Below are 17,930 nucleotides of genomic sequence, written 5' to 3'. Positions count from 1 at the left end.
CATTAATGAACAACCAGCATCATGAAGATGAACGTAAACAGCTGACATATTGAAGATAAAGTCATTGAGAGGTTGAAAGCTGTGTAACCCAGGAACAAAAATGTCCCAAGCTTTGAGCATCTCACAGAGTGAGCCCGACCAAGCCATGGTTATGAATGAGACATGCAGCACTGGAAGAGGAATGGGAGCAAAGAACAAAGAAAACGTGTGAGCAGAGAAAAGAGTAGAGAACGACACTGAAAGCAGGTGTGGTAATCCGTTAACTGGGAGGCTCTTGAGGAGAGCAAATACATACATTACAATCCTAGGGGATGAGACTAACATTGATCCAATAAATCCATAATGGCACAAAGGACAGAGCTAAGAAACTAAACATAAAGGAATGAACTAATCAGGCAATTCCTTACTAACAATGAGGTACCCACAGAAATGTGTTCAGAGAGAAATTAATTGTATAAGGCAAGATATTTTAAATAATATTAAAGAAGTCAAAACCTAAAGACCAAAGGATCATGACATAAACTGAAAGGTTGGGCAATAATTACAAGAAGCAGATGGTAACTGGAGAATCTGTCCACAGGAAAATTATTAGGAAATTTCCTCCACAAATTTGGCTCTTATGGAAGACTGGGAAGAAGAAGCTCAAGTGATTTTCCATTTTCAGTTTATGACAAAACAATGGATGTAGCAATCTGAATAGAGGTAAATATTTACCATCTTTGTACAGGTAGTGAACGCCCTATGTTCACAAACATAAGGGGCATGAATTAAGTGGATAGATTCTGCCTCCTTGTGTTGACAACATGTGTTGCAGATATTTTCTGAATACCTAAAGGTCCCTCAAACACACTTCCCAATATGAATCACACATTTACTGTTAAATAAGGGGCCCAATAAAGTCTTGGGAAAAAGATAAACGTCCCTTTAAATTTTAGGGATAATTATATGTATCTAGAGAATTGGGAGTGTACTTTGTGTTTGTTAAAAACTTTTTTGTTTTTTTCTTTGTTTAAAATTATGTGACGTGTGTTCTTGTACACCTTATACAAGATTAATGTCGCTTCAGAACCTGGTAAAACAGGATATCTAGGAATTAACTCTTGATTTGAGAGGGGGTATTTTGTTTTAACCATGTCTGCAGGTGCGTACATCATTTATGAGAGTAATTGAGAATAATATGAAGAAGCTCTGGAGTGTTTGTAGCATTGGGACAAATGAAAGCCATGGTGAGTTGGGGATGTAACTTCACTTTGTTTTCCCACCTGCATACCAGTAATGTTTACATTCACAGAGAAAAGGGGCGAAACTATACGTTAAACCAGCTGAAGATAATACAAGCATCGAAGGTGCTGAATACGTCCTTAAAAAACCCCAAACATTTGATAAATTTATTTTGTACTGAAAACATTTCAAATTTATACAGTACAGCATGTTTATACAATGCTGATTTCGCCTGCTGCAGACATTGATCAGAAAATCTTTGTGACAACTAGATGTACTGTAACACACATACATATCATGTAGCTGGACTCTTAATGAAAAAAATACAATGATTTTATTTATAAAGAGATTAAACACTAACAAATTTTAAATAAGTCTTGTTGTAATGCAAATATATAGTAGCATTCTCAGGCATTCAATTTTAGCATAAAGGGAATGTACATCATTCCATCCATATTACTTCATGATGCTAGTAAAAAAATAATGAAAAACACTTGCAGTAAAACAATCAAAGTAATGCTCTTCTAACTCAGCTATTTATATTTCTCAAAATGTATGAATGAATGTCAATTATTTAAAGGCTAATTAAATAGTGGTGTATTTTTTAACGTTAATTCAAAGACGTACAATGCAACATCCAATCAAACATAATAATCACTACTGCTACTGCAACAAGTTAGTAAACAATAAACTACATTTTTTTTTGGGAAACAGATTTTTAGTTAAAGTGGGAACATCACCTTAATAATAAATAAAATATCAAACTTAAAGCATGCACACATGCTAAAAAACTGAACTTAAGTAGCATTATTGGTAAATTTCAACTTACCTTCTTTCGGGCTCTGCACAAACTGACACAGAGAGACTGTCAGCATTTGAAGAAGTGAGGTAAGAAGATGGAAGCAAGTTGGCACCAAATACTTGATCTGTATCTCATATGGCTCCGTCCTCCAAAGATTTTCAAAAACTACAGAGAGATTACAGGACAACAAAAGAATTCTGTCATCCATGCTATACAAATCTCTATAATGTTTGCTTAAATGTCCCACTGAGTCCATAGTAGCATTTAGATGTTGTTACAATCGTATTACAAGCTTTAGTTTGCTAATTGCTTAATACATAGGACAGCGATGTTTACAAAGGCTCAAGGACTGAGGTAGATATTAAAACCAGCTGCATTTTGAGGTGACACCATTTGTTGTTTCAGCCTAGGAACAATTGGACCCACCTAAGAGGAGTTATAGATTGAAGCTGGAAAGAAAGTCAGTGGGGTGACATGTCACCCCACTGACTTTGGAGTTAACATTTTGATTGGAGTTAACATTTCCAATGGGATGGAAACAGCTGAGAATGATAATCCAAGAAATAAAATTCTTAAAGACGCTTGCATTGTTAACAGATGCATCGCAAAGCATCACACTTAAACACAGAACTAAGTGTGACAGAGTCAGAAGATTTCTCTCTTTCAAAAGATTTTAAATAATTCTACCCACTTGAACAGGTGAACGGATCCTCATTTGAAAAGGCAAAAACCAAAAACAGTTTGTATTTATGTCTCAGTTCTGACGTAAATTCAAACTACACTAAACGTCTTACTTCTTCCTTTTAGATCAATCCACATCAATTAAACTCAACATGTGCAATTACATTAATTTGTGCTACTTTAACAGCAGAAATGTGATATCTCTTTTGGAAAACATAAAGCAATAGTAAATTTATTCATTCAAAAAATAATGTAACATATAAAATCATATCCTGTATTCAAAACACAACTGTATTACGTGACTACTTTTTAGGTCAATCCCACCAATTATGAGGGAAATCCACAAGCAAGATTTATTGTTTAATTTAATTGAGTTTCAGTTTTTAAACAGAAAAAAATGTGTTTAACTGTAATAATATTACACAACAAAAAAATGAAATAACGTAAGAAATATGAATAAAATTTCTCTTCGCCAGAGAGAGAATTTTCAGTGCAGTGCACCTGCTTCCTCACATCTATCATGACATAAAGTTCAACTTTATCACTGCCCTCAAAGGCTGTCCTTCACAGTCACAGAGGAAAAATCTAGACAAGAATTTGACAGGGTTATCTTTGTCCACAAGGCCAAAGGAGAGGCAACAATGCCATGATACAATGAGACAAAGGGCGTAGACCTTGCGGGGCATAACAGTGGTGAGTGATCATTTAAAGTCTCTGAACATAGGCTTCACTCAACGACAGCTGCAATTCTTCATTGTCTCAGCAGTGACTTTGGATGCCTCTCTACCCCCACTTTGCTGAAGTTTATCTTTTAGATGAGGAATCTTAACAAGGCCAACAAGTCAAGATCTCTTCCACAAACATTGTTTCAGGAACAAATTGGTCTTAATCTTTGTCATTAACCCTCCTTGTCCATCATTCTTCTGTGTGAGATTTTAAACACACCTACTCAGCACAATACAGACAGGAAAAGTAGTGGAGTTCCTTGATTTTAGTCCACTTTCACAGTTGTAAGCATTTTGTTATTCAAAAATTTGTGAATTTAAAGAGACACTTGATATAAATTCTCATATTTTTTCCAATAGAAAGTAGCAAAACATATTAAGTTAATAAAAAGGATGAAATAACATTTAGATTTCGGGTTTAAACGAACACAAGCTAGATAAAGGTAAAACATGCAAACATTCCATTTAAATGCATCTTAGAAATTATTATTATTATTTATAATAGAATTATACTCCAAAATAAAAAAAATGTAATTAAACCTTCAATAAATCTAAAATAAAAGCATGAAGAAATGAAATATGATTTAACATGATTTAATTAGGAGTCGCTTGATATCAACCCTGTCCCTGATCCCTATCTCTTGCCCTCCCCTTTCATTGTACCATGTATTGTCCTCGCCTTGTTTGACACAAGGTTACAGCAACAAATAGCCACAGTCCATCCTGCCCAATTAGGACATTTTTTAATGTGCAATATTTATCCAAATATTTATGCCATATTTGGTGGATCAACAGGCTTTATTTAAGGAGATACGGCTTCTGTCCGGCACGGCACTGAGCATTTTCTGTGCTTACAGGTTAAGAGATAAAGGTAAGATAAACATTGTTAACATTATTTGGTACAATTTAATTCTTAACCTAATTAAAACTTCAAATAAATGTCAAATCTTTCATTTGGAATGACAAATGGTGATTTTTAATAGCATGAACTGATTTTTTATTTATTTTTTTAATCTGATTTGACCATAAGTTCTGACTGGTTCTGACTGATTCTGATCTTGTTTTGGAGCTTAACCCACCCACGCTAAAAACCAGCTTTGGCTACAAAATGATTTTATTGTACAATGAAAAATATTGATGACAATATGATACAAATACATTTTTGTTATATTAGATGAATTAGAAATTAAAAGTTAAGTTGTATTATTGTTTTTTAGAAGCAACTTTCCTTATTGACTCCTAGTTTCAAAACAAGCCAAGCAATTAAAAATTAACATTTTCTAATATCTAAAAATAAGTAAATAAAACTGATCTGACAGTAATAAATCATAAATTCAAATGACTAATCAGTTTTAAAACTGTAACTTGACATATGATATTACATTTTTAATCCTGTCAGAGAATAAGATTGCTGTCTTAACAAGTCCTTATGGAAACATTCAACAGGGACATTTTAAGATAATTTTGACAATCTAAAGAAGGCTACTTTTGAAACCAGGTTGAAACATGGGTGATGCCGCCATGGCAGAGTTTGGGGCTGCTGCTTCTTTTCTGAGGAAATCGGATAAGGAGCGTCTGGAGGCCCAGACTCGTCCCTTCGACATGAAGAGAGAGTGCTTTGTACCTGACCCAGAGGTCGAGTACGTAAAAGCAACCATCCAAAGTCGTGATGGTGACAAAGTCACCGCTGATACAGAATTTGGAAAGGCAAGTGAATTTATATTCAGTACTAAAATATATATATATGTGTGCAATCAATAATCCATAGAGGTGTTTGATTCTTACTTTTATATTTTTTCCATCTTGTTTGTTTTATCTTTTTACTATGGACCTTCTTACATGACTGGAATAAAGATATTATGATGCTGATGATTCAGTTTAGATGTAAAACAAAGCTTTTGTTGTTTTCTTTTACAGACTGTCACAGTGAAGGAGTGCGATGTACATCCTCAGAACCCGCCAAAGTTTGATAAAATTGAAGACATGGCCATGTTCACCTTCCTCCATGAGCCAGCTGTGCTGTTTAACCTCAAAGAGCGTTACGCAGCGTGGATGATCTATGTAAGAAATCTCAACTTCAATGCACAAACTAACATTGCGGTGAAATGTAGTCTATTAGATATATTCAATAGGACAATTATGGCACTATCTTATGTTGTTACCTGTTAATCTGCAGACCTACTCTGGGCTGTTCTGTGTGACTGTCAACCCCTACAAGTGGCTGCCAGTCTACAACCAAGAGGTGGTCGTTGCCTACAGAGGAAAGAAGAGGAGTGAAGCTCCTCCTCACATCTTCTCCATCTCTGACAATGCCTACCAGTACATGCTGGCAGGTATAGAAACCCCCTATTTTGTGCACACATCCCTTATGATACTGTAATTTTGACTTGACTGCTAAAAATTCTTGTTGACAGATCGAGAAAACCAGTCAATCCTCATTACGTGAGTCACTCTGCAACCTTATATTTCTTTAGTGGTACTAAGTTGTAGATTCTGGCAGGAAACCTTTCTTGTATCTTTTACACAGCGGAGAATCTGGAGCTGGAAAGACTGTAAACACCAAGCGTGTCATTCAGTACTTTGCCAGCATTGCTGCTGCGCCTGGAGCTGGGAAGAAAGATGCTGCAAGTGAAAAGAAGGTTTGTTTAAAAATGCAACTAAAAGGTTGGGGCCGGGACTTAATGCACTAGTTTTAAGATTTTAATGTGTTCAATATATATATATATATATATATATATATATATATATATATATATATATATATATATATATATATAATTTTTTTACAAATAATGGCTTTTTTATGTGCAATACAATGTAGGTGAATTTTTGCTTCAAAAGACAATTTGATAGGATGCTGGAAAAGACTGTTGTTGACTGCAAGTTGTGCAAAAAGGAGCTGACGTATCACCAAAGCTATTCAAGCCTAAAATATCATCTCAATGAAAGACATGTTGCAAACACAGTCTACACAGTTGTTTTTTTTATATACAATGATGACGAAGGACTCCATAAACATTTGAAAGCTGAATAGGTACAATGGCACTTTGCACCAATCTGATGCTTGAATAACCTAAATAACAGATAAACTCAACTCAATAAACTCAATCTTTATTATTGAGTTTATTTATTTATTCAATAATTTAGCAGCATAAGGGGTTCTGATTTGAAAATCGACCCCATATTCAAGTCATATTCAAAAATTTTAATCAAGTCCCACAACTAATATAAATATTTACATTTATATAGACTTGTATTAATATTGCTATACTTTACATCAGAAAAATGCAGATCATTCACAATGTCACAGATATCTATGTGAGTTGTTTACTCTGTTTTAAATCTGAAATTGTGAGTTTGTTTGATGGCATCAGGGTACCCTGGAGGATCAAATCATTCAGGCTAACCCTGCTCTGGAGGCTTTTGGCAATGCCAAGACCATCAGGAATGACAACTCCTCTAGATTTGTAAGTGACTGTGGACCTTGAATTAGTCATGTCTGACATAATGTCAAGGCATTCAACAACTCTTTTTCTTTTAGGGTAAATTCATCAGAATCCACTTTGACAATAGAGGAAAGCTTGCCTCTGCTGACATTGAAACCTGTACGTACCATGACTACATACTTCAAGGCAGTGCTGGCCCATTTCTGCTGAGAATAATAGATTATTTTCCCAACAGATCTCCTGGAAAAGTCACGTGTCACCTACCAGCTTAAAGCTGAGAGGGATTACCACATTTTCTACCAGATCTTGTCTCAGGTAAAGCCTGAACTTCTGGGTGAGTATAGGCAACATGTTCAAAGCAATTATGTTTTCTAAAGTATAACATTACATATATTATAATTATATTTTAATTGTGTAATTGTAGAGATGCTACTCATCACCAACAACCCCTATGATTACGCGTTCATCTCCCAAGGAGAGACAACAGTAGCTTCCATCAATGACTCTGAAGAGCTGATGGCTACTGATGTGAGCTGAACATTCTCACAAACGTTTTTTAAAACAACAACACTAAATGTCTACAAAGTTGACTACAGTAACATATCTTACTCAGGAAGCTTTTGATGTGCTGGGATTCACTCAAGAAGAAAAAAACAGTATGTACAAGCTAACTGGGGCCATTATGCATCATGGCAACATGAAGTTTAAGAACAAGCAGAGAGAGGAGCAGGCAGAGGCTGATGGCACTGAAGGTAAGCCATGTCTATTTTTAAACAGTTTACAGTCAATGACACAATATGTGTTACCAAGCTCTAGCAATGATGGTAACCTTGAATAATACTGATGTCACTAATTCTCCAAAGATGCTGACAAAGCAGCATATCTGATGGGCCTGAACTCTGCTGACCTTATCAAAGGTCTCTGTCACCCAAGGGTCAAAGTGGGGAATGAGTGGGTCACCAAGGGACAAAATGTTGCCCAGGTAAAGAAATATATGCTTTATGAGTATCATTTGATGATACGTTTTAACAAATGTCTTTGTCAAATCCTTATTGAGGTGTACTATGCTGTTGGAGCCCTGTCTAAGGCAGTTTATGAGAAGATGTTCCTGTGGATGGTGGTGAGAATTAACCAGTCTCTTGACACCAAGCAGCCTCGTCAGTACTTCATTGGAGTGCTGGACATTGCTGGGTTTGAGATCTTTGATGTAAGTTTAGGAATCAACGCATACTTGATGAGTTTTTTAATCTAAGAGTTCATTTTTAATTACTCTCAATATCTTTGCAGTTCAACACCTTCGAGCAGATGTGCATCAACTTCACCAATGAAAAACTGCAACAGTTTTTCAACCACCACATGTTTGTGCTGGAGCAGGAAGAGTACAAGAAAGAGGGAATTGAATGGACTTTCATTGACTTTGGTATGGATCTGCAGGCCTGTATTGACCTGATTGAAAAGGTGAGAATCAGAATATTAAATATATGGAGAAAGTAAAAGGTCATTTGTGTTTCAAACCACTTTTATTACCCTTTCAGCCCATGGGCATCATGTCCATCCTCGAAGAGGAGTGCATGTTTCCCAAAGCCTCTGATGCTACATTTAAAGCTAAGCTTTATGACAATCATCTGGGGAAATCAAACAACTTCCAGAAGCCTAGAGTTGTCAAAGGCAAACCAGAGGCCCATTTTGCCCTGGTCCACTATGCTGGAACTGTTGATTATAATATCAACAACTGGCTGGTGAAGAACAAGGATCCTCTGAATGAGACTGTTGTTGGGCTGTACCAGAAGTCTACACTCAAGCTGCTTGGTATTCTGTTTGCAAACTATGCAGGAGCCGATTCAGGTATGTATTTAGTCAGGTATGAGTTACTCCTTTTAAAACATATTATTAAAAAGGGAACATGGTAGATGCCCCTTTATATAAGAACAGGTAAGGTTTTTTGGTTCCATTTTGCTTGCTAAGGTCTTAATCATGAGTCAAATTCAAATGTGAAGCATATTTGTCATCTGACTATTCACGCAGAATTTCATCAGACAAACCCAAATTATTAAATGGTAACTAACTAATCTAACTAAATAACATTAACTCAACTTTAGACACCCAAATATATGTGAGCATGATAGTTTGATTCATCATCATTCATGGTGCTAAAACATGGAGATGTGGTGTCAAATAAATTATTAAAGAAGTTTAAAGCCAAGAAATAAAGTCCTCTTAGCTGTTGATAAATGGCTAGGCAGCAGTAGCTGTTAGCATATTTGTTTCTCTGTTTCAGTATGAACATTATGAGTTGCTATGGAGATCACCAATTTAAACAATGGGTGGGTAGGTAATTAGTATGACATGGAGAAAATACTGAATGAAGGTTAGACCAGAAATGTGCATCTTTAATCCATGAGTTATTTCTTTTTGCTTTATTTGAACTGTGTCATTTGAAAACAATATATCTACATTTGATTTGGATTGTTTCTTCTACTTAATACTGTGTTAATGACTTTTAGTTCAGGAATCTGGAGGAAAAGGCAAAGGTGGAACTAAAAAGAAAGGTTCATCTTTCCAAACTGTATCTGCCCTGCACAGGGTAAGATTATTTTTGATTTCAACAGTCATAAAACATCTAAAAGACAAAGTCTACTTGGCTGTGAGACATCCATTGACAATAAACATGTGCTTTCAGGAGAACCTGAATAAGTTGATGACCAACCTGAGGTCTACCCACCCTCACTTTGTACGCTGCATCATCCCCAATGAGACCAAGACTCCTGGGGCCATGGAGAACCCTCTGGTGATGCACCAGCTGCGCTGTAACGGTGTGCTGGAAGGCATCAGGATCTGCAGGAAAGGCTTCCCCAACAGAATCCTCTATGGAGACTTCAAACAGAGGTTTGCTGTTGATTAGAAGTCAAATATAGAAATGCTAAAGAACAAAAATTACCATGTTTGGATGTATTTGTTACAAATATTGCATTTTGAACTAATTTACATAAATCAAACTTCTCTTCTTGGGTTAGTTGATTACAAAAGACACTAGTCTACAAAAAAGTTTAAGTACGTGTTGCTTCAAAATGAAAGGACCTAAAAAAGCCTCTTTTACAGCTTTTATTCGTCCTAAACTGTTTATATTCCTTGAGTATATCTTTGTTCAAAGATTCTTTTGTTGAATTGGAGTTCATTGGGTTATACAAAATATTTGAATACCATTTAACAAACCTGCTGAAACCAGCTGAATTTGAGCATTTTATTCCAAAGACATTACACAAGTGATCTTTTACTTTTGTTAAAGATACCGCATCTTAAACCCAAGTGCCATACCGGAGGGACAGTTCATTGATAACAAGAAGGCATCAGAGAAGCTTCTAGGTTCCCTAGATATCGATCACAACCAGTACAAATTGGGTCACACCAAGGTAAGTAAATCTATGTTGTATAAACATTTGTCAGATATCTGTACATGCCATTCAATTCAAATTATTTGTTATTTTTGTTTTATATTTAGATCTGATATTGAGATCACATCTAAATCACATAAATAGAAAGTTTAAATGAGCCAGAATCTTACACATGAACACTCCCACACATGCTTAAGTATCATGTTTAAATAAATTAGGTGTTCTTCAAAGCTGGGCTCCTTGGTCTGCTGGAGGAGATGAGAGATGACCGTCTGGCTCTCATTATAACGAGGATACAGGCAAGATCCAGAGGAGTTCTTGCAAGAATAGAATTCCAGAAGATTGTAGAACGCAGGTAATTAAAATCAAGTACATATGTTAATTGTAAATAAACTAATTTAGAATGACTGGCAAAGTTATAACTTATATTAAGAGAGTGAGAAACAAATAATATGGGGTATAAAAGAGATACATTGCAATATAAAATTCTGACAGTTTCACTTTAATACAAAATGTTGCACACAGGGACGCACTACTTGTGATTCAGTGGAACATCCGCGCCTTCATGGGGGTCAAGAATTGGCCCTGGATGAAGTTGTACTTCAAGATCAAACCTCTGTTAAAATCAGCTGAAACTGAGAAGGAGATGGCCAACATGAAGGAGGAGTTTACCAAACTCAAGGAGGCTTATGCAAAATCAGAAGCCCGTAGGAAGGAACTAGAGGAGAAAATGGTCTCTCTTCTCCAAGAGAAGAACGACCTGCAGCTCCAAGTCCAAACTGTATGTTGAAACTGTGATTTTTAATGTCTTAACACAGCTTATTATAACCATTCTGTAAAACATGTTAATTTCTTTTGATAAAAGGAGCAAGATAATCTGTCTGACGCTGAGGAACGATGTGAGGGTCTGATCAAAAGTAAGATTCAACTGGAAGCAAAAATCAAGGAACTGACAGAAAGACTGGAGGACGAGGAGGAGATGAATGCTGAACTGACTGCAAAGAAAAGGAAGTTGGAGGATGAATGCTCTGAATTAAAGAAGGATATTGACGACTTAGAGCTAACTCTGGCAAAGGTGGAGAAAGAGAAACACGCTACAGAGAACAAGGTACCATAAAGACTAACCACTACACCAAAACACATCATGCTCTCAAATACCATTGGTTCACACTGAAAACCTTTTGGCCTATAGGTCAAAAACCTGACAGAGGAGATGGCTGCTTTGGATGAAATCATCGCCAAGCTCACAAAGGAGAAAAAGGCTTTACAGGAAGCTCACCAACAAACCCTGGATGACCTGCAGAGTGAGGAAGACAAAGTCAACACTCTGACCAAGGCCAAGACGAAGCTGGAGCAGCAAGTGGACGATGTAAGATCTAAAACATTACAATTAAATCCTGAATTATGTTTATTTGAATACAAATGATTATTTGCCTGTCTCTCTGCAGCTTGAAGGATCCTTAGAACAAGAGAAGAAAATACGAATGGACCTTGAGAGAGCCAAGCGAAAGCTAGAGGGAGACTTAAAGTTGGCCCAAGAAAGTATCATGGACTTAGAAAATGACAAGCAGCAACTTGAAGAGAGGCTGAAAAAGTAAGAAGCCCATATCAAAAACACTAACTACTTGCTAAGTAAGCATCATTTTATAAATTGTACCTCTTATCATCAATAGGAAAGATTTTGAAATAAGCCAACTCAATGGGAAAATAGAGGATGAACAAGCAATGAGTGCTCAGCTCCAGAAGAAACTGAAGGAGCTGCAGGTGAAACTTCTCACCAGACAAACTATTAACATGAAGGACTGTATGTTTGTAAAAGCAAATGCAACCCTCATCATTTTGTTCTAGGCCCGCATTGAAGAGCTGGAGGAAGAGCTTGAAGCAGAACGAGCTGCTCGAGCCAAGGTGGAGAAGCAGAGAGCAGACTTGGCTAGAGAGTTAGAGGAGATCAGTGAGAGACTGGAGGAGGCTGGAGGAGCCACAGCCGCCCAGATTGAGATGAACAAGAAGAGGGAGGCCGAGTTCCAGAAACTCCGCAGAGACCTCGAAGAGGCCACCCTGCACCACGAAGCCACCACTGCCACACTCAGGAAGAAACAAGCCGACACTGTTGCTGACCTGGGAGAGCAGATTGACAACCTGCAGAGAGTCAAGCAGAAGCTGGAGAAGGAGAAGAGCGAGCTCAAACTGGAGCTGGATGATGTGGTCTCCAATATGGAGCAGGTTGTCAAGGCCAAGGTAAGCTAAATATTTTCTTCTTGTTGGCTGAAAATCTTGGTCTAGCCTTGTCCCACATGGTGACGATTATTCATACTTGCATTTACTTTCTTTCAGAACAATTTGGAGAAAATGTGTCGGTCTCTTGAGGATCAGCTGAATGAATATAAAACCAAATCAGAAGAGGGACAGCGTACCATCAATGACTTCACCATGCAGAAAGCTAAGCTTCAAACTGAAAATGGTATAAACAACCACTTTAAACTTCTTGAATAGCATATATTAACTTTATCAATTTAAAACCTAATTATTAAATTCATTCCCAGGTGAACTTATAAGGCAGCTTGAGGAAAAAGACTCCCTGGTGTCTCAACTCACCAGAGGAAAGCAGTCATACACACAACAAATTGAAGACCTCAAAAGACAACTGGAAGAGGAAATCAAGGTAACTGGGAACCAAGACACTCCATTAAATAAAGATGATTTATTGACAACGAGTATATCCTCTCATATACTTTCTTTTCAGGCCAAGAATGCATTAGCCCATGCGGTGCAGTCTGCTCGCCATGACTGTGACCTCCTCAGGGAGCAGTACGAGGAGGAGCAGGAGGCCAAGGCTGAACTGCAGCGCAGCATGTCCAAGGCCAACACTGAGGTGGCTCAGTGGAGAACCAAGTACGAAACTGATGCCATCCAGAGAACCGAGGAACTGGAGGAAGCCAAGTGAGTACAGTACATTTGAATTTCAGTGTCTGTACAAAGTTTTGAAAGTAGCCAATCCCAAATCAACCCTTCCATAATCCAGGAAGAAGCTGGCTCAGCGTCTGCAGGAGGCTGAGGAGGCTGTTGAAGCAGTGAATGCCAAATGCTCCTCTCTGGAGAAGACCAAACACAGGCTGCAGAATGAGATCGAAGATCTCATGGTGGATGTGGAGAGGTCTAATGCTGCTGCTGCTGCTCTGGACAAGAAGCAAAGGAACTTTGACAAGGTTGAAAAATACAGCGACAGCTGTATGAACTTACCACATCTAAAGAGAAAATACTTACATCTCCATAATTTTCTTTAGGTTTTGTCAGAGTGGAAACAGAAGTATGAAGAGTCTCAGTGTGAGCTGGAGAGTTCTCAGAAAGAAGCCAGATCATTGAGCACCGAACTCTTCAAACTTAAAAACTCCTACGAAGAGTCTCTTGAACATCTAGAGACCATGAAGAGGGAGAACAAGAACTTACAAGGTTGGTTATTCATCAGTAAGACATCAGACAAAAAGTTGAATTAGAAAGAATTCATATATTGTCTCAATTATGTGTTTAGAGGAAATATCTGACCTCACTGAGCAAATTGGTGAGGGTGGAAAGAACATTCATGAGCTTGAGAAGATTCGAAAGCAGCTGGAACAAGAAAAGTCCGAGATACAGACAGCTCTTGAGGAAGCAGAGGTGAAGTGCACAGCAAAACCGTTCCTAGAATTAAAATATTGTAGTGTTCAGTGAAATTAATAATTTCAACCAACTCATCCTGTTTCTATAGGCCTCGCTGGAGCATGAGGAAGGGAAGATTCTCAGAGTCCAGCTTGAGTTGAACCAAATTAAAGCTGACTTTGAGCGGAAGCTGGCTGAGAAAGATGAGGAGACGGAGCAAGTAAAGCGAAACCAGCAGCGGATGGTGGATACTCTTCAGAGCTCACTTGAGTCTGAAACTCGCAGCAGGAATGAAGCCCTTCGTCTGAAAAAGAAGATGGAGGGAGACCTCAACGAGATGGAGATCCAGCTTAGCCAAGCCAACAGGCAGGCGGCTGAGGCACAGAAGCAACTCAAGTCAGTTCATGCACATCTTAAGGTCAGTAAATAATAGGAAACGTAATTGTGGTATTGCCTTTAAAAACACCAGAACCTGATTAAAAACATATTTAAAAAATGACATTCATCCAAAGGATGCTCAACTCCAACTTGATGATGCTCTGAGAGCCAATGATGACATGAAGGAAAACTCTGCCATTGTTGAAAGACGCAACAACCTGCTTCAGGCAGAATTGGAGGAACTGAGGGCCGCTTTAGAGCAAACTGAACGAAGCCGGAAACTTGCTGAGCAAGAGCTGCTGGATGTTAGTGAGCGGGTGCAGCTACTGCACTCACAGGTGAGACAGTTTTAATCAGTTTCTTCACAAGTTGCACAATTATTACTGAGGAATTCTAAAAGAGTTCAATTTACATGTGAACAGAACACCAGCCTGATTAACCAGAAGAAGAAGCTGGAGGGTGATATTTCTCAGCTTCAAACTGAAGTGGAGGAGGCTGTGCAGGAATGCAGAAATGCTGAAGAGAAGGCCAAGAAAGCCATCACTGATGCTGCCATGATGGCAGAGGAGCTGAAGAAAGAGCAGGATACCAGCGCTCACCTGGAGCGCATGAAGAAGAACATGGAGCAGACCATCAAAGATCTGCAGCACCGTCTGGATGAAGCTGAACAGATCGCCATGAAGGGAGGCAAGAAGCAGGTCCAGAAGCTCGAGGGCAGGGTGAGTAGAGGAAGGCTCATCGAGACAAAGTGTTTGCGCAAGCAAATCAAATGTTTTCTGAATCTCAACCAATATTTTTAATGACTTTTGCTGTGGAATCTGCAGGTCAGGGAGCTTGAAAATGAGGTGGAAAGTGAACAGAAAAAGTCCAGTGATGCAATAAAAGGAGTGAGAAAGTACGAGAGACGCATCAAGGAACTTACCTATCAGGTAGCTATTAATCTAGAACACATCTTTAGTAGTTTTCATAAACTAAAAAAGTTTTTTTTACATTGTCCTTTCATCTTATTTTATTAAACCTAGACTGAAGAAGACCGTAAAAATCTGGCACGTCTCCAAGACTTGGTGGACAAGCTTCAGCTCAAAGTGAAATCCTATAAGAAGTCTTCAGAAGTAGCTGTAAGTATGGCTCTTTCAAAAAAGGATCATTACATAACATTGTCATATACTTATCTGGAATATGTGATGCTTTTCCAACAGGAGGAGCAGGCCAACAGCAACCTCACCAAGTTCCGCAAGCTTCAACATGAGTTGGACGAGGCTGAAGAGAGAGCCGATATCGCAGAGTCTCAAGTCAACAAGTTACGAGCCAAGAGTCGTGATGTTGGGTCAAAGGTTTGTATGTAGACAAAAATGGTAATTGTTTTTCAAATATATGTTTTTAAAGATGTCCAGTGCATAAAAAATGCTTTCACGTCCAACCCCAAAAACAAAAACAGCAAAAAGTTTGATCTTGACAATCCCTTGTTGAAATAATTTCTGACTTTTTGAACTGAAACAACCCAACAACAGTTATTTTTACACCTTCATGGTTTTAATCTCTCGAAGGAAATATTGTGTATCACTTATAGTTAGCAACCAATCTGAAATTTCATTTGATTCCATGATATAATCTTCACACCCACATTCATTTGTTCAAACAATCTGATACAAGTACATCATAATAGAAATGTTAAGTAATCATGCTTGTCAAGACAGAGATAGGTTTTGTATCGCAGTTATTAATGTGTTTGATGTGAAATGTGCTTATCAACCCCAGAACAAAAGCACACATTAAAGCAACATCTCAAGTCATCAGCAAGGAGGTTACACTTTTAGTACAAATGGGTCTTTGAAAAGAATAATAAACCAAACTTGCTGCCAGTTAGCAAAAAAATAGCATCAAGGTGTGGTCATCACTAAGCCATGATCTGGGTGTCACACAAAACATAAAGTTGTGTTTGGGAGCAATCTGGTTTATGAAACTGTTACACCAGTTCTTTAAGGAGTAATGGGCCAATGTTGAATCACACTGTTGTGAGAAACTTGTGGAAAGACACCCGAAATATCTGACCCAAGTTATAGAGTTTATAGAAATGCCAAAGTTAGTACTTCACATTTCTATCAAATGCTAAAAAATATCATTGTTGGTAAACTTTTGAATTTGAACAAAGTTAAAAAACAAATCCTTACAAAAATGATCTTGCTCATTACTTTTTTTTATTAAACAAATGGATTATTAAAAAAGGGCTGCGTGTCTTTTTATAAGGTGTGTAAATATCTGTTTTCCACTCCAAGTGGCTCCTTACTTTGTTTAAACACCACTCAACACTTATCCTGTGTTCTTTTTTTTCAGAAAGGACATGATGAAGAATAAGGTTTCTCCAGACAATAAAGTGTCCGAGACACCTGTTGCTAATATAATGGTGCCTCCCTAAGCATGCTGTCGTGTTGAGTAGAATAAATCAAACGTGCATCTAAAACAGCCTCTTGACTTGTTATTGCCTACAGTTTTGATGGTTTACAGAAGAAAATAATTGAATTCAAGAAATTTGTGAGCATAATACAATAAACCAGATTGACTGGATAAACTAAATATAGAACATTATCGTACCATTAGAATATTGAATAGAACATGCAACACTGCAAATACCTGAAAATGTACACCAATTTTTTTTTAAATGCACTTATTTACTTTCAATGGCTTATTCGTATTACTATGTTTTTTTCTGAACAAGTACTGCAAGAAACTACATTATTACAATTGTAAATTACATTGAGAAATATTAGTTTAGATACCAGTAGTAAACTAATGACAGTAAATCAATCATCCAAGTTTCATAAGAAAATAAAAATGTACATATTTCCTGACCCATAGATAGAAAACTGGGAGAATTACTCAGGTTTTAGATTAAATAAAATCTCTGATTTGCCCTATAAATTAATAAATTATTAGATAGACATACATACAGGTTTGGTCTACTTAAAACAATTTAGCAATTGCTACTCTGGGGATTTTGTTGTAATGGTTTGTGGCTGCAAATCTCTGCTCCCTTTTAGGAGGGGAGATTTGCCTCAGGTATCTGTTGTTAAAGCCACTAATAGATCTGACGTAGAAGGCAGGTTAGTAATCCATTCTACAAAATATTTTCAGATTTATAATAAGAAGTGCATTCAATACTTTAAAAGTTATTCATTTGAGCTGAAACAGATTGGCATGAAAAAACATGTGTATTACACACACAACCCACTGTAGATTTCACCTGTCTTCATTGAGACCAGTGATTTATTTGGGGCATCAATGGCTGCATGCTTTTACAAATGTCACATGTGATCACTGGGTTGGACAAGAGTATTTAGACTAGAAATTTAATTCCGGGTTATTTCAATTTTAGACATTAAAGATACGTATATGCTGCATAGATTTTTTTTTTTTAACAGAGATAAATCTCCAGTAAAAAAAAAGTATTTGTAGTTTCTAACTTTAGTATACAATTAGAGTAGTGTTATTAATCTTGCATTACCACAGATTTTAGCATCAACAGACAACGGTTCTTATAAGTGGCTGTGAAACAACAACACTATTATGAGCAAGAAATGAAATGGAATAAATGTAGTAATTATTCTACATGCATATGTTTCATTATCACTATAAAATGTTTACCCATTCA

The 17,930-nt window shown here is 37.2% G+C and overlaps 1 protein-coding gene and 1 long non-coding RNA gene across 12 annotated transcripts in view; one reads left to right on the top strand and one right to left on the bottom strand.

Moving 5' to 3' along the window:
• Positions 1 to 17,930, bottom strand: part of LOC145548060 (uncharacterized) — a 39,227-nt gene that overhangs the window by 1,891 nt on the left and 19,406 nt on the right. For 6 of the 10 annotated variants that reach the window (XR_014084346.1, XR_014084348.1, XR_014084345.1 and 3 more), the window contains 2 exons: positions 9,583 to 15,541; positions 2,051 to 2,188 (listed from right to left, as the gene is read on the bottom strand). This is a non-coding gene — a long non-coding RNA (uncharacterized LOC145548060). The remainder of the gene's footprint in view (positions 1 to 2,050; positions 2,189 to 9,582; positions 15,542 to 17,930) is intronic. The other 4 variants (XR_014084353.1, XR_014084350.1, XR_014084347.1 and 1 more) reach the window with 4 other exon arrangements.
• On the top strand, positions 4,149 to 16,745 carry LOC103479291 (myosin-7-like). 2 transcript variants are annotated; one of them, XM_081598537.1, is made up of 38 exons: positions 4,150 to 4,300; positions 4,928 to 5,136; positions 5,347 to 5,490; positions 5,606 to 5,762; positions 5,844 to 5,871; positions 5,957 to 6,068; positions 6,804 to 6,896; positions 6,971 to 7,034; positions 7,111 to 7,209; positions 7,300 to 7,403; positions 7,489 to 7,627; positions 7,739 to 7,857; positions 7,933 to 8,082; positions 8,163 to 8,333; positions 8,411 to 8,720; positions 9,380 to 9,459; positions 9,556 to 9,761; positions 10,162 to 10,285; positions 10,486 to 10,622; positions 10,793 to 11,048; positions 11,133 to 11,375; positions 11,460 to 11,636; positions 11,716 to 11,861; positions 11,941 to 12,031; positions 12,116 to 12,505; positions 12,602 to 12,728; positions 12,811 to 12,929; positions 13,011 to 13,207; positions 13,290 to 13,473; positions 13,552 to 13,717; positions 13,797 to 13,921; positions 14,013 to 14,321; positions 14,416 to 14,619; positions 14,704 to 15,000; positions 15,106 to 15,210; positions 15,304 to 15,399; positions 15,481 to 15,615; positions 16,616 to 16,745. In XM_081598537.1, the coding sequence occupies exons 2-38, from the start codon at positions 4,936 to 4,938 to the stop codon at positions 16,634 to 16,636; spliced, it is 5,826 nt and encodes a 1,941-aa protein (XP_081454663.1). In that variant the 5' UTR covers positions 4,150 to 4,300; positions 4,928 to 4,935; the 3' UTR covers positions 16,637 to 16,745. The 2 variants fall into 2 exon arrangements, with proteins under 2 accessions (XP_081454662.1, XP_081454663.1); XM_081598536.1 differs by having other exon boundaries at positions 4,149 to 4,300; positions 15,304 to 15,615.

The sequence above is a fragment of the Poecilia reticulata genome, chromosome 17 (assembly GCF_904066995.2).
Source record: "Poecilia reticulata chromosome 17, P_reticulata-male-v2, whole genome shotgun sequence".
Classification (NCBI taxonomy): domain Eukaryota; kingdom Metazoa; phylum Chordata; class Actinopteri; order Cyprinodontiformes; family Poeciliidae; genus Poecilia; species Poecilia reticulata.
The sequence above is the reverse complement of the archived record's forward strand: the minus strand, read 5'-3'. Positions and strand labels throughout refer to the sequence as shown.

Excerpts from the sequence above, each read along its gene's own strand:
- LOC103479291 (XM_081598536.1), top strand. The coding sequence starts at position 4,936 with ATGGGTGATGCCGCCATGGCAGAGTTTGGGGCTGCTGCTTCTTTTCTG. Across the intron at positions 5,872-5,956 it reads AACCAGTCAATCCTCATTAC|CGGAGAATCTGGAGCTGGAA; the intron begins GTGAGTCACTCT and ends TCTTTTACACAG. Across the intron at positions 13,208-13,289 it reads GAGGAACTGGAGGAAGCCAA|GAAGAAGCTGGCTCAGCGTC; the intron begins GTGAGTACAGTA and ends TCCATAATCCAG.